This window comes from Orcinus orca, chromosome 11 (genome assembly GCF_937001465.1).
Source record: "Orcinus orca chromosome 11, mOrcOrc1.1, whole genome shotgun sequence".
Taxonomy (NCBI): domain Eukaryota; kingdom Metazoa; phylum Chordata; class Mammalia; order Artiodactyla; family Delphinidae; genus Orcinus; species Orcinus orca.
The window spans coordinates 44,894,572-44,907,616 of NC_064569.1; the positions used below are offsets into that span (position 1 = coordinate 44,894,572).

The 13,045-nt window shown below is 47.0% G+C and overlaps 1 protein-coding gene across 4 annotated transcripts; it reads right to left on the reverse strand.

Annotated features, from left to right (window-relative positions):
- Window positions 1-517: 517 nt before the first annotated feature.
- On the reverse strand, window positions 518-12,278 carry NACA (nascent polypeptide associated complex subunit alpha). Of its 4 annotated transcripts, XM_033435989.2 has the most exons (9): window positions 12,137-12,278; window positions 11,190-11,261; window positions 4,001-8,494; window positions 2,722-2,807; window positions 2,088-2,165; window positions 1,660-1,806; window positions 1,175-1,303; window positions 840-962; window positions 518-647 (listed from the first exon to the last, which is right to left on the reverse strand). In XM_033435989.2, exons 2-9 carry the CDS (start codon window positions 11,257-11,259, stop codon window positions 633-635), a joined length of 5,142 nt encoding a protein of 1,713 aa, XP_033291880.1. In that variant the 5' UTR covers window positions 11,260-11,261; window positions 12,137-12,278; the 3' UTR covers window positions 518-632. The 4 variants fall into 4 exon arrangements, with proteins under 4 accessions (XP_033291880.1, XP_004274181.1, XP_012390144.1 ...); XM_004274133.4 differs by lacking the exon at window positions 4,001-8,494 and having other exon boundaries at window positions 12,137-12,212; XM_012534690.3 differs by lacking the exon at window positions 4,001-8,494 and having other exon boundaries at window positions 11,190-11,283; window positions 12,137-12,173.
- Window positions 12,279-13,045: the final 767 nt, after the last annotated feature.

Below are 13,045 nucleotides of genomic sequence, written 5' to 3' on the forward strand. Positions count from 1 at the left end.
ACGGGGCCCAATATGTATTCAGAAAGATCGCAGGTCAGAGAAGGGGATAATTATTAAATAAAGAAGAATCAGGGACTTCCCTGGTGGCGCAGTGGTTAAGAGTCCGCCTGCCAACGCAGGGGACACAGGTTTGAGCCCTGGTCTGGGAAGATCCCACATGCCGTGGAGCAACTAAGCCCGCGTGCCTCCATGCTCTGCAACGAGAAGCCACTGCAATGAGAAGCCTGCGCACCGCAACGAAGACCCAACGCAGCCAAAAATAAATAATAAAAAGTAAATAAACTTATTTAAAAAAATGAATAAGAATAATCAGGATTTGCTACTAGTTAACATCTGGGAAAGAAATGAGAAACTTTCAGTTGTCTCTGAGAACAAGAAGTTCCTAATAGATAGCCTGAACAGTTATCATCTCACAAGAGGTGAAAAGGCTGAGGTTTTAAGAGGGGAACCTGAAGTACTAAACCTTTTCATTTCTAGAGCTTTTATGTTTTTTTGGGGGAAGAGATCAAGCACCAACTGAGTTCATCCAACAAGAAGCCATAACTTTATTAATGATAGAAACAGTACAAATTTCAAACCCAGCTGCAGTTACTCTTTTGAAACACCAAAAAAAGGTCCTCTTTTCAAGATGGTTACATTGTTAATTCCTGTAAGAGAAAAGAGATCATCAGAGGTGGTTACAGGCAAATTGAGAGAATTCAGGTCACTAAAACCTGAGGCAACTCAGAAAAGGCTTTGGAAAGAGGCTTCCTAATTGGCTGATATTAAGCACAGAAAATAAAGTCACCCACGATTGGTTAGGGCAGAGGGAGTCAAGGAATAAAGGCTTGGACACTTACCATAATAGCATTTACAATATCATTACTGTTGTTCTTCAGGGCTCGGACTGCCTTTGCTCTCGACACATTTGCTTGTGACATGACCAATTCTATGTCCTTAACTTCCACACCTGTTTCATCAACCTAAAAGAGAGAGAAAAAACACTTAATAAACTAAAGGCAAGAACAACTTCAGTAGTTCTGTCAGGCATCTCCTGAATCTAGCTCTTAATATAACTCAAAAGCTACTTAACTCAATGGAGTTCAAGAGCCTAAAATAATATAGAATCCACCCATCAATACAAACATAATATTATCTTGTGAGGATTAAAAGCACAAAAGATTTCCTTATATACCTCTTCCTCTTCACTCTCCTCTTGTACAGTTGGAGTCTGTGTGTTTTCTTGAATGTTTGAGACAGCTTCACCCTGAACTTTGAATTTCTCAGCAGCTGCTAACTGTGCTTGCTGAGATAAATCCTCGATCTATAAGGCAGAAAATAGAGAGATTCATGTGAGTAGATTGATCAGCAGCAAACCAAAGAAATCATTTATATCTTTTCCAAACTCCCGCTCTTAAACCCACTTCACATTAACTTACTACGTATCTTTAAATCATGTGGCCTCACTTGGATTATATATTACTGCAGACAAAGAAATAACTTAGGTCTAAAGCAGTGGTTCTCCACTGGGGGTGGTGGTGATTTTGTTCCCCATCACACTGCAAGTGATGTTGCTAAACAGACAGCCCTTCCACAACAAAGAATTATTTGACCCAAAATGTCAATAGCGCTGAGGTTGAGAAACCTCGGTCTAGAGCAACTCCCAAGAACTTTCCTTACCTTGGCTTCCCCAAAAACTATGTAGGTATCTGAAGCTGGGCTCTTGTATACATCTGGTTTTGTGATGACAAAAAGGATATTCTTAGATTTCCGGATAGTGACTCTAGTAACCCCTGTAACCTGTCGAAGACCCAGTTTGGACATAGCCTAAAGAATAAAAAAGAACATCAGGTTTTCAACTTCTTTAGAAGCAGGTTCAGGAAGTAAGGAACATAATAAAACTACATTCTAAGCAAAGACTTTCTGTGGGCTAAGAAAAGGAAAAATACAGAATTGATTTCCAGGCCTCCTGGGCTTTCTGCCATAGTTAACTTCTGTTAGTTTAACTAAACGTGTTTATACCACTACCAAGAGTTCCACCACAGTTTCCCCTCTCGAAAGGTGCTTCATCAGCACCTTTAATCCTTCTTTATAACTTAAACTCTTACCTTCCGTGCCTTCTTTTCACTCCGGCTCTGTTTTGCTTTACTGACTGGTTCTTCATCGATTTCAGCTGCCGCTGCCAGCTAAGAAGATCAAACAGCTATGAGCAAACTGGAATGTAAGACCTGGATACCACAATCCCTATGTGGTTTTCCCTTTATGAAGGTTCACAGCTCCAAATACGTAAGTCAGCTTCTCTGATCAACACTGGTCCTCCAATGCTTCCTTGACCTCCTTAACTTACTAGTACTTACATTAGTAAGTTAAGAGAATACCCACCTGGTGCAGTGGTTAAGAATCCGCCTGCCAATGCAGGGGACACAGGTTTGAGCCCTGGTCCGGCAAAATCCCACATGCCGCGGAGCAACTAAGCCCGTGCGCCACAACTACTGAGCCTGTGCTCTAGAGCCTGTGAGCCACAACTACTGAGCCCATGTGCCACAACTACTGAAGCCCATGTGCCTAGAGCCCGCGCTCAACAGAAGCCACCGCAATGAGGAGCCCACGCACCGCAACAAAGAGTAAACCTCGCCCGCCGCAACTAGAGAAAGCCCACACGCAACAATGAAGACCCAATTCAGCCAAAAATAAATAAGTAAATTTATTAAAAAAAAAAAAAAAAAAAAAGAGAATACCTACCTGGGCTTGTTGTGTGGTTGCCTGTGTAGAATCCTGTTCCTCAAGCTCTGGTACTGATTCATCACTATCAGATTCTGTTCCAGACCCTAAGAAGACAAGTAACTTTTACTATTTTATAGTAAAGATTACAAGGAAGAGGCACCTCACCATGGCCTCCCCAGACTAGAGGTCACTGGCTTATGCTAGACCTCGCAAAATTAAGTGTAAACCAACTGACTTGTATGAAGCCAGCTCGTACTGATACGATAGCCCCCAACTCAGTCACAAACTAGTGTGTACACATCTATTAAAGACCCAGCCCCAGAAACGAAAGATAATTACTAGATACAGCCGAGCAGTTTATGTAACTGCTTCCTTTCCCTCAAGGTCTTCACTTATGGCACAGGTAAACACCAATGACTTATGTAACGCCAAATTCTACCCAAGAGCCCAACCGTCTTAGAAAGGTTCTGGTAAACAAGGTGCCTCCAGATATACTTAAGTGAAAAAAAAGTAAGATCACATTGTGGAGGCAGACTGGGGGTGGGGTGGGGGACGATTTCCCCTCATCCTTTAAACTGGGTTGGGGGAGGCCAAAAGCAGTTGTGTACACACATTTAGCCTTATTTTCAAACCACTCACCCTAGCAGTTTGATCTAATCAACACAGCTTGAAGATTCTCAAAAATGCTGATCTACAGTTCTGTAGCCACCTCTACTAGATACTCTCTTGTGACCTCTTCCATTTCTTCCAAAAATAATTCACATATTTAAGTTTCCCTCAATTCAAAGGCCAAGCATCAATAGACTACTAAGGGAAAAAGCATACACCTGCACCATTCCCAGGCTAGGAAAAATAAGTCTTTTAAGAAAAGGGAGTCCCTGGGCACTGGTTATTACTAAGTCTAAGATGTGAAAAGAAATTCAAGTAGTTCTAGATTTCCCAATATTTTAGCAAATCCCAGGCCCAGGGACAAAGTTAGTGATATAGTAGAGTTTAGAGCAAATTAAAGGTCTAGAAGGTCTTGGTTTTCAATGTCAGATCGGTTAGGTAAAAAAGATGACAGATCCAGAGTTAGTCTGAACCACATTACACAGGATGGTACACAACAGACCATCTGAGGTGAAAACCAAGATTCTGTTTCATATTCCTAGAGCTTTGGCATTTAAACTTATCGTTCTACGTCCAAACACAAGCAGATATACTGGAGAAAGCGGCGCATCCTACGGTTAGTATCGGTGGGTAGCCCCCAGAGGGTTGTGGGCAACACACCATGCACACGGCAAACCAAGGCAAATACCCTTATTATTCTTCAGAACAGGCTGCTTGGCAGAGGGGGTTGGGGCAGGGATCCCAGCAGGTTTGGGGGTGGGCATGTTGACGAGGACCGGCTGGAAAGGCACTCCCCCCGAGATTGGCTCCGGGGGAATCAGAGGCGGCAGCTCATCCTCATCAGCAGGGGCTGAGGGCTTACGGGGTGATTCCAGCACCAGCCCAGGTGAGGACGGCAGAGATTGCTGTTTAGGGAGCAGAGGGGGAACTGGGGAGGGAGCAAGAGGCAGAGAGACTGATGGGGTAGGTGCTGGAGAGACAGATGCAGATCCAGCTTTAGGAAGGACCTTCTCTGGGGCAGCTGCTGCTGAAGGGGTAGACGTCTCAGACTCAGGAGGAGCCAAGGGGCCCTTTGGGGAATGGAAAGAGTCTTTGCCCTTTAAGAGAGAAGTAGGGAGGGCTTTTGGAGCCTTTGGAGAAGAACCTTTCTGAGTGCAGACTGTCAGTAGAGGAGCTGGAGCCACTGCAGGAAGGGATCCTTTAGTACCATTCTGAGCTGAGGGATCTGGGCACACAGGAGGTGAAACAGAACTCTTCTTCTGAGTGGGAGCTGTGACGACTGGTGCACTTTCTAGAGCTGGAGCATCAAGCACTGCTTTGAGAGCTGTGGGGCCTTTCTTTATTGGGGGCCCTTTAGATGCCTGAGGTGCAGTGGACCCCAAGGGACATGTGACTGAAACTGGGGAAGTACAGGGCTCTTTGGGGGAGGGAGGAATCACAGCTGGGGGAGTGGGAGCCCCTTTGGAGGATGAGGTTGCTGGCCCCCCTTTCGGGGCTAGAGACTTTTGGGGGGAGGAAGGAGTTACAGCTGAGGGAGTAGGGACCTCTTTGAGAGCTGGAGTTGCTGAGGCTCTTTTTGGGGAGGGAGGAGTCACAGATGGCAGAGTAGGGTCTCCTCTGAGAGGTGGGGCAGCTGGGGCTCTTCTGGGAGATGGAGTTGCTGGGCCCCCTTTGGGGGAGGAAGGAGCCATGGCTGGGGAAGTGGGGACTTCTTTGGGGTCTGGGGTTGCTGGAGACTCTTTGGGGACCAGAGTTGCTGAGGCTTTTTTGGGGGAGGGAGGAGCCACAGATGGGGGAGTAGGGTCTCCTTTGAGAGGTGAAGTAGCTGGGGCTCTTTTGGGAGATGGAGTTGCTGGGCCCCCTTTGGGGGAGGGAGGAGCCACAGCTGAGGGAGTGGGGATTCCTTTGAGTGATGGAGTTGCTGGGGCCTTTTTTGGAGAGGGAGGAGCCACAGCTGAGGGAGTGGAGGCTCCTTTGAGTGGAGTTGCTGGGGCCTCTTTGGGGGTGTGAGGAACCATAACTGGGGGAGTGGAATCTCTTTTGGGAGGTGGGGCAGCTGAAGCTCTTTTGGGAGACGGAGTTGCTGGGCCTCCTTTGGGGGAGGGAGGAGCCACAGCTGGGGGAGTGGAATCCTCTCTGGGAGGTGGGATAGCTGGAGCTCTTATGGGGGCTGGAGTCCCTTTGAGGGAGGAAGGAGTCAGAGCTGAGGGAACAGGAGCCTCTTTGGGAGATGGAGTTGCTGGGCCTCCTTTGGGGGAGGGAGGAGCCACAGCTGGGGGAGTGGAGCCCCCCTTTGGAGGTGGGGTAGCTGGGGCTCTTTTGGGAGATGTGGTTGCTGGGCCCCCTTTGGGAGAGGGAGGAGCCGCAGCTGATGGAGTGAGGGGCTCTCTGGGAGATGGGGTTGCTGGGCCCCCTTTGGGGGAAGTAAGGGCTCCTTTGGGAGGTGGGGTAGTTGGGGCTCCTTTGGGGGAGGAAGGAGTCACAGCTGGAGGAGTGGGGGTCTCTTTAGGTAATGAGGTTGCTGGTCCCCCTTTGGGGGAAGGAGGAGCCACAACTGAGGGACTGGGGGCCTCTTTGGGAGATGGGGTAGCTGGGGACTCTCTGGGAGACAGAGTTGCTGGGGCTCCTTTGGGGGAGGAAGGAGTCACAGCTGGAGGAGTTAGGGTTTCTTTAGGGGATGGGGTTGCTGGCCCCGCTTTGGGGGAAGGAGAAGACATAGGTAGGGGAATGGGAGCCTCTTTGGGGGATGGGGGAGTAGGGGAATGCTTCTTGGCTAGTGATCCTTTACGGACATGAAAAGAAAGATTGGCCTCTGGAAGAGAGGAAGGTTCAACTGGAGAAACAGTGAATGACAGATTTCCAGCAGGAGTATCAGGGATAGCAGGTACACTTTTAGAAACAGAAGGAGCAAGACTTAAGGTAGTAGTAGCTGAACCCTTCTTGGTTGGAGTTCTTTTGGTTTGAGGAGACACACTAGTCCCTAAAGGAGATGGGGAGTCAGTTAGGTAAGTTCCTTTGGAAGATGCAGTAACAGAAGCACCAGAATCCTCAGTTGGGTACCCTTCAGGAGAGGAAGCCACAGGTGCCAATGCTGAAGTTTGAGAAATACCATGAACTTTCTTTGCACCTTGAGGAGTACCAGCTGGAGGAAGAGGGGGAAAAGACTCAGACTTGGGAATTTCAGGGACCTGTGCCACAGCAGCTGGAGAAGCAGAAACATTCTGGGGAGATAAAGTCACAGCTGGAGCCAGAGGGCAACTTTCAGAGGTTGGAGGGACCAAAGGTAAAGTAGTAAGAGTGGAAGTACTCTTCTTGGCAGGGTGGCTTTTAGAATCTAAAGAGACAGCTCCTTCTAGAAAAGGACCGGCTACAGGTATAGGAGTGGAGGTACCTTTGGCAGTTGTAGGAGCCATCCCATCAATGGCAGTGCTTTCCAAAGGAAATGTAGTTACAATTGGGGTAGTGAGAGAACTTTTGAGAAGCAGACTAGTTGGATCTGGGCTTGCACAAGAATCTGTCTTGATTATAGAGGTTGGGGAGTTGACCCCCAGAGAAGAGGTAGTAGTACTGGCTGGCTTAACTAGAGGGAGAGGCTCTAGGAAGCTTTTCTTTGCTAAGGTGGCTTCAGGAGAAAGAGCTATCTCCAGAGAAGATGGTGTACTTTGGAGAGAAGGGAGATTTTTAGGGGCTGCCAGGGCTGGTGAAACAGGGAGACTTTTGGGGTTCTCGGGGGCTGGCAGAGGTTGAGAGACAGGTATCCCCAGAGTGGTGGTTACTTGAGGAGTAGGAAGCTCTCTGGGAGCCACAGGCGCCATAACCAAGGCAGTTTGGGAAACTGAGTCCTTACTGCTCATGGGACCTGATGAAACTGGAAGAGAGACACAAGTAGCTACCTCAAAGGTAATAGATGCTGCAGAAACTGTAGAGGAGTTAGCCATCCCAAGTGGGGTGGTTCCAACAGAAGAAACAGGAGCTTCTTTCAAGCCTGGCCTCCCTGGAGAAGAACCAAGAATCTGGGCCACCAAAGGTTGATGAGCAGCACTAGGAGAGTCTTTGAGAATCAGAGAGGCTGTAGGAGATATCAGAGAAGAGGTAGCTACATTGGAAGAGGCTATGTCAGTGATAGTAGAGAGGCCTTTGTCAGCAGACAGAGCCAGAGGGGAAGTTGGAGCTCCCCCTGGAAAAGCAGCCTCAGCAGTAGGAACCACCTCATTTTTGGAAAGAAGGGGAGGAATTAGAGATCTCTGAGAAGGGTAAGAGGTACCCGTGGAAGAATGATCTACAGAAACAGTATCCTCTATGGGATCTGACAGAATATTAGAACCTGAAGGTTGAACAGGAGAACCAAGAGAAGTGAGGAAAACTGGGGGGGCATGAGGAGCCACAGGAATAGACTGAGTTGAAAGAGATAAAGCAGCAGGTGGACTAAGGGGTCCCTTTAGGCTGAGGCTTGCAGGGTTTTGTGGAGAAGTCAGAGCTGAGGAAATAGGGATGCCTTTGACCTGAGGGGAAGGAATGGCTAAGGGAGTGGCAGGTGGCGTCTGAGGACATGAGGCTAGTCCAGACTGAAGAGAGACCAAAGGAGTTACAAGATGGGAAGAAACAGCACTGACTATACCTGGAGGGCTGGGGGTACCCTTTGGATTAGGGACTACTTGAGAGGGAGCTTGAAGAGGAGAGGGCTTTGGTTCTGAGGAAGCAACTGGAGCTGATAGAGACGTCACTGACCCTGACTCAATCACAGCAACCGAAGGAGGTGAACTAGGAGGGTTAGGTGGATAGCCAGAGCTCTTCTGAACTGAGTGGGGAGCCAAGGCCACCAGAGCCAAGGGAGCTGAAGAGGAATGAACACCTTTCAGAGTTGGAGTTATTATGGGAGAGGCCAGAGCTAAGGCAGCTGGGGAGATGGGAGGCCCTATTAGGTTTGGTAGGAAAGCTGGGGTGCCAGCGGGGGGAGGGGCAGCTCCCAAAGGCAGGGCTGTCCCAGTGGATGACTCAGGAAAAGGAGCTTCAAAAGGGGTTGAGGCAATAGTAGAGGGAGAAAGGAATGAGGAAGGCTGGTTAGGGGTTGCCAGAGGGCATTGCTGGGAGGCCAGGGAACAAGGAGGGGTAGGGGTAGGGGTAGGTTTAGGCTGCCCTAAAGCAGCAGTGACACTCAAGGCTGAAGACACAGGAAGCAAAGCTGGAGGAGAAAAGCAAAAAAAAAAAAAAAAAAAAAAAAAGAGGATAAAGGAGGAAAGGGAAGGAAAAAAACAAAGGTGAGTTATACAGCCCAACTTGGTACAACATGCCTCACAGAAAACATTGGAATTTTAAATCTGAGAATGAAAGTCACCATACAGGATTAGACAAAGGTGACAAGCAACAGCAATCTTCCCCAAACATACTTCAGTGGTCAAGTAAGAATACATCCCTCTCCTCATCTCCCACATTTCCCAAGTTCTACTAAAGTAAGTGAAATATTTTAGGGTGAAAAACAGTCTAAGAGCAGCCTATTAGTCTCTAAATGGGGAGCACAGGCCCAGGAGTAAGTTGGGAACAGCATGCTTTCTACCCTTTCCCAGTTGTGCTCTTCCCTTCCCCCCTCAAACAAACCCTAAATCTTTCTCACAGGCCATAGAATCACCACTAGAACAGTTCTACGCTGTCTACCCAAGGAGCATGAACTAACTGAAACAAATACTGAAAACTGGAACAAGGAAGACAGTCAGTGGCAATAATGATGGGGAATCAGAGCTGAATGATAAAAAACAGGCCTTTTAATGCTCAGGCTTCCACTAAGTCAGGAAAAATCTGACCCTTAATACTGTGTATTAAATACTACTTCACTTAGCCTCCCTATACTTCATTTTACTTACCCAAGTCAAACAAAAAACCAACCACAAATGGGTGGACTCTACAGTCTCTAAGTAATGTTAAGTCTCCAAACATCAATCTAAGATGAATTAGACCATGAGAGACAGCTTAGTCACAAGGGTAGGAACTGTATTATGAAACTGTAACTCAACTTGATAAACCAGACTGTGGTTCTATTTTGAAAGTAGGGAACTGGAATGGAGAAAATACATTGGATCCCCACCCCTTAATCCGGATGAGTATGCCATTCTGCCAAAATAGGCACTATCTGCACTAGAGTAAACCTAAGCAAAAGGTTTTCGAAATGATGAAAAAATACCATGCTTACTAATCAGGAGGTAACACAGGATTAGACCAACAAATGCTCAACACCTAGAAGGGAGTATTATTTAAAAAAAAAAAAAAAAGCCTATAGCATCCAAATTCACTCAACCAAAAGTACCCCAACTACAGAAAAGACAGGTGGCTCAAGCAGTTTTTCCTCAAGAGCTGGTAGGTGAAAATCTTATGATTACAGTGCAAATGTTCTCAAACATATTAATCAGAATTTGAAACTTAGAATGTTTTCATCTCACTGGACCTCAAGATGGGATTAAGGCCCAAATTACTTGCTTTAGACACCATAACGAATCCCGAGTCAGTTTCCTCATTCATTCTAATAATTATTTAATTATAGTTACGTATTAAAAATACTCCAAATGTTCATCACGGGTGCTTACTTAATATTATCATCTAACCTACTGTGCAATCTCAAAATATTCCGGAATAAGTTTAACAGCACTAAGGATTGCTTCAGAAGCAAATAGCATTAATTTTGAAGCTTGATCCAGATTATTCTAAATTCATCTGAATTTCAGTCTCCACATTTGTAAAATCAAGTTGAGATTCTCTAAAGTTTTGTTAGCACTGAAACTACAGAATCTTTTAGAGACCATTCCTTTATTTTTACCTTCCTTAAGTCCCTTGCAGTTCAAGGATTTCATATAGTTTACTTCCCAGCTCAGAGGCCCCCTCCTTTTTCTTTGCTAGCAGCTGTATTAATCCCTTCAGCTGCTAAAATCAGACAGGTGGGGAGGGAGAACCTTAATGCTTTCAACTATAAACAACTCTATTTTAATTCCAGAAGGAGACAAAAATTGCCGTTAAGTCACAGGTGGAGTTTAAAAGAAAATAATGAATTTACCATAAAGGGGGAATAAAAAAGGTGAGGATGGAGGTCACAGCCTGAAAATTCCCTTCATTTAGCTCTGCACAACTAATCAGCAAGAAGACTACCATAAAAAATTTTTTCCCCTACCCCTTCTCAAGTTTTATAGAAATGTATTTTAATCAGAATTCAAAACCTGCCTTACACTATGTTCTACATTCATTAATTCCAAAGCCGAAGAGCAGTCAAAGGAAGGCTCTATTTCAATTCTGGGTTCCAGATAAGCTGTTGATGCAGGCACTGTTCCAGCACGCTAGAAACGTCTCAGCACCAATCCATAAAACAAGTTAACCAATCTAGGAGGGCCTGGGGCCCAGTAGGACACATTTACCATCAGCAAACATCTTATCCAGGCATGTGATGATGGCACAATGCCAAGCACTGCCGTCTAAAACCTTGCAACCTGCTGGCTGGAACTTCACAAAAGCTCAGGTCTCCTGGACCTGCCAGTGTGTCACCTAGTTCCAACAGGTAAGAATCAGAGTCCCTTTCCTGCTCAGTTTTCCTATGTGAGGGGAAGCTTCCACAACAGAGCTACCTTTGAGGCAGCTCTCATAACCTACAAAGCAAGCCATGGAGCTTTTAATGTTCCCGAATCTTAAATATACGGTTTTTATTCCACTCTCTAAGCAAGTCCTTTCAGGAAAGCTACTATTGTGGACTCTACTCCCTGGTAAAGCTACAGCCCTATCTTCTTTAATGAGAGTCAACACTGAAATACACAAGTATATTCTATTTGTCACTTAACCCACCAAATAGTTTTAGGGTCGATCTTACTATCTTAATCAAGGGCAAGGGGTCTAGGGGAACCTACCTGTCTCAGCCTGGGGCTGTGGCAACTCCTGCTCTGTAGCAGGGACGGTTTCTGTGGCTTCACCGGGCATTTCTGAAGGGAATAAAAAGGAGGCCTGAAATGACTCGGATCCGTTCTGCTGCCCAACCCACAGTCAAGCTTCAAAGTGCGGAGGGCTGTTAGAAAACCATAAGCGTGGGACAACCCTCCCCAAAGCAGCTGGAATAGGTGAAAACCACGACGTAACCCTCCCATTTTTGATCAGCAGACCCACCACCTTTTACCGCTCCTCTACACTCTGCAGAGAGCGGATTTCCCAGTGCCCAGGGATTCGTTTTATTCCACACTCCAAATCCCACACAGAAGCAATTACCACTGCGTTCTCCACCCGAGGGAGAGGCTCGCGGTCTGGCTCCTGAGCACGGGATGGGAGACTTCAGACGCTACCTTGAACAGTCGTCTCCCCTCGCCGCCCCGCCCCCCCGCCCCGCTTCCTGGGCTAGGACCTCAAGGACTGCCGTTTGCCGACTTTCGGGACCCAGGAGGAGAAACAGGGTGTCCTAGGTCCCAACACTCGCTTGTCACAATAAGAAGAGTGTGTGTGTGTGAGCGCGCGCGCGTGCGGAGGGGCTGTTCCAAGGCTGTGACCCCTTAACCCCCTATAGGTTCTCGTGAAGCGGTTCCCAACACCAGACGCAACCCACTTCCATCCCCGACGCCGCAACGGCTCCTATCTCCCCAGCCCTGGACTCGCGGCCTACGGCCTTTCTGCCCTGCTTTTGCCAGGACACCAACAGCAGACCCCATTTTGTCCGGAGGCCCCAAGGCCACACTGCCCAGGGCTAACCAGGAACCCGGTGGCCCCATAAAACCTCCAATTCTCCTTAGTTCCCAGTCCTCGGGGCGGCTCAGCCCGCAAGAAAGACGGATGGCTACGGATAAAAAGTCGTGACGAAGACAGCACTTACTGTGCGGGGAACGCGGAACCAAGATGGCGGCAGAAAAAGAGCTGGCGAGAGCGTGACCCACGCCTGTTGCAGAACGAAGCCTGGCGGAGGGGGCGGGACCAGGATCCGATTCCGGGTCAGGAGCTGCCGGCAGTCACTTCCTTTAACCAGTGAGCCGTTCGCGTATTTCCAGTCTGGGGTGGTGACGAGGTCTAAATAAGGGTATGAATTTAGAACAGGACTCGCTGGCCTGGCAGGAACTCTCTTCTCTGAGCCATGCAGTCCTAAGATAGCCGACCCCTTCCCGTCCCCCAAGTCGAGGCATTTTTGATACGCGAAGGGCAATTGTAGGAGAAGCAAACTCTGCTCCCCCGTCGGTAAAGCAGCCACAGCAGTATTACTGCTACTTTCTGACTTCCTTTTCTCAAATAATTCAGGAAAATATGGTGTTAAGTAATGCTGAATGCCACAGAGATTGTATTCACACCAGTGGAAGATAGCTGTGACCTAGGTTAATCCTCAATTTTATTTTTGGAATACATAATTTAGACTGAGATTATTATAAAGGTGTAAATTCCCCTATTCAGAAAAAAGAACATAGGCGCATATACAATTCTTTTTGCTTGTTTTGGACATTATATCCTGAAACTCATCCGTTCTAGAGGCCCAGGATCCCACGCTTTATACAGTAGGATTTTTGAAAAGTAGAATGTAACTGTGTTTTCTTAATGAAAAGGCTAGGGATCCTGACTCCCATATCCTCTCTCCAAAAGGACTCAACACATACATTACCTAAACCAGCTAACACTATTTGAGCCAGTGGCTTTAAGACAATGGTGGCTGCCTTTTAAGATAAGCAATGCTTTGAAAGCTACTTTAAAATTTCTGATATTTTACCATAGTGAAGTGAGGATTAGGATTAGTGAATTA

Bases quoted from the DNA above. Each gene is read 5' to 3' on its own strand.
- NACA (XM_033435989.2), bottom strand. From the start codon at position 11,259: ATGCCCGGTGAAGCCACAGAAACCGTCCCTGCTACAGAGCAGGAGTTG. The intron at 2,808-4,000 runs GTATTTGCCTTG...TTGTCTTCTTAG, and splicing joins TGTTCTGAAGAATAATAAGG to GGTCTGGAACAGAATCTGAT. The intron at 2,166-2,721 runs GTAGGTATTCTC...TGATCTTCTTAG, and splicing joins CAACCACACAACAAGCCCAG to CTGGCAGCGGCAGCTGAAAT.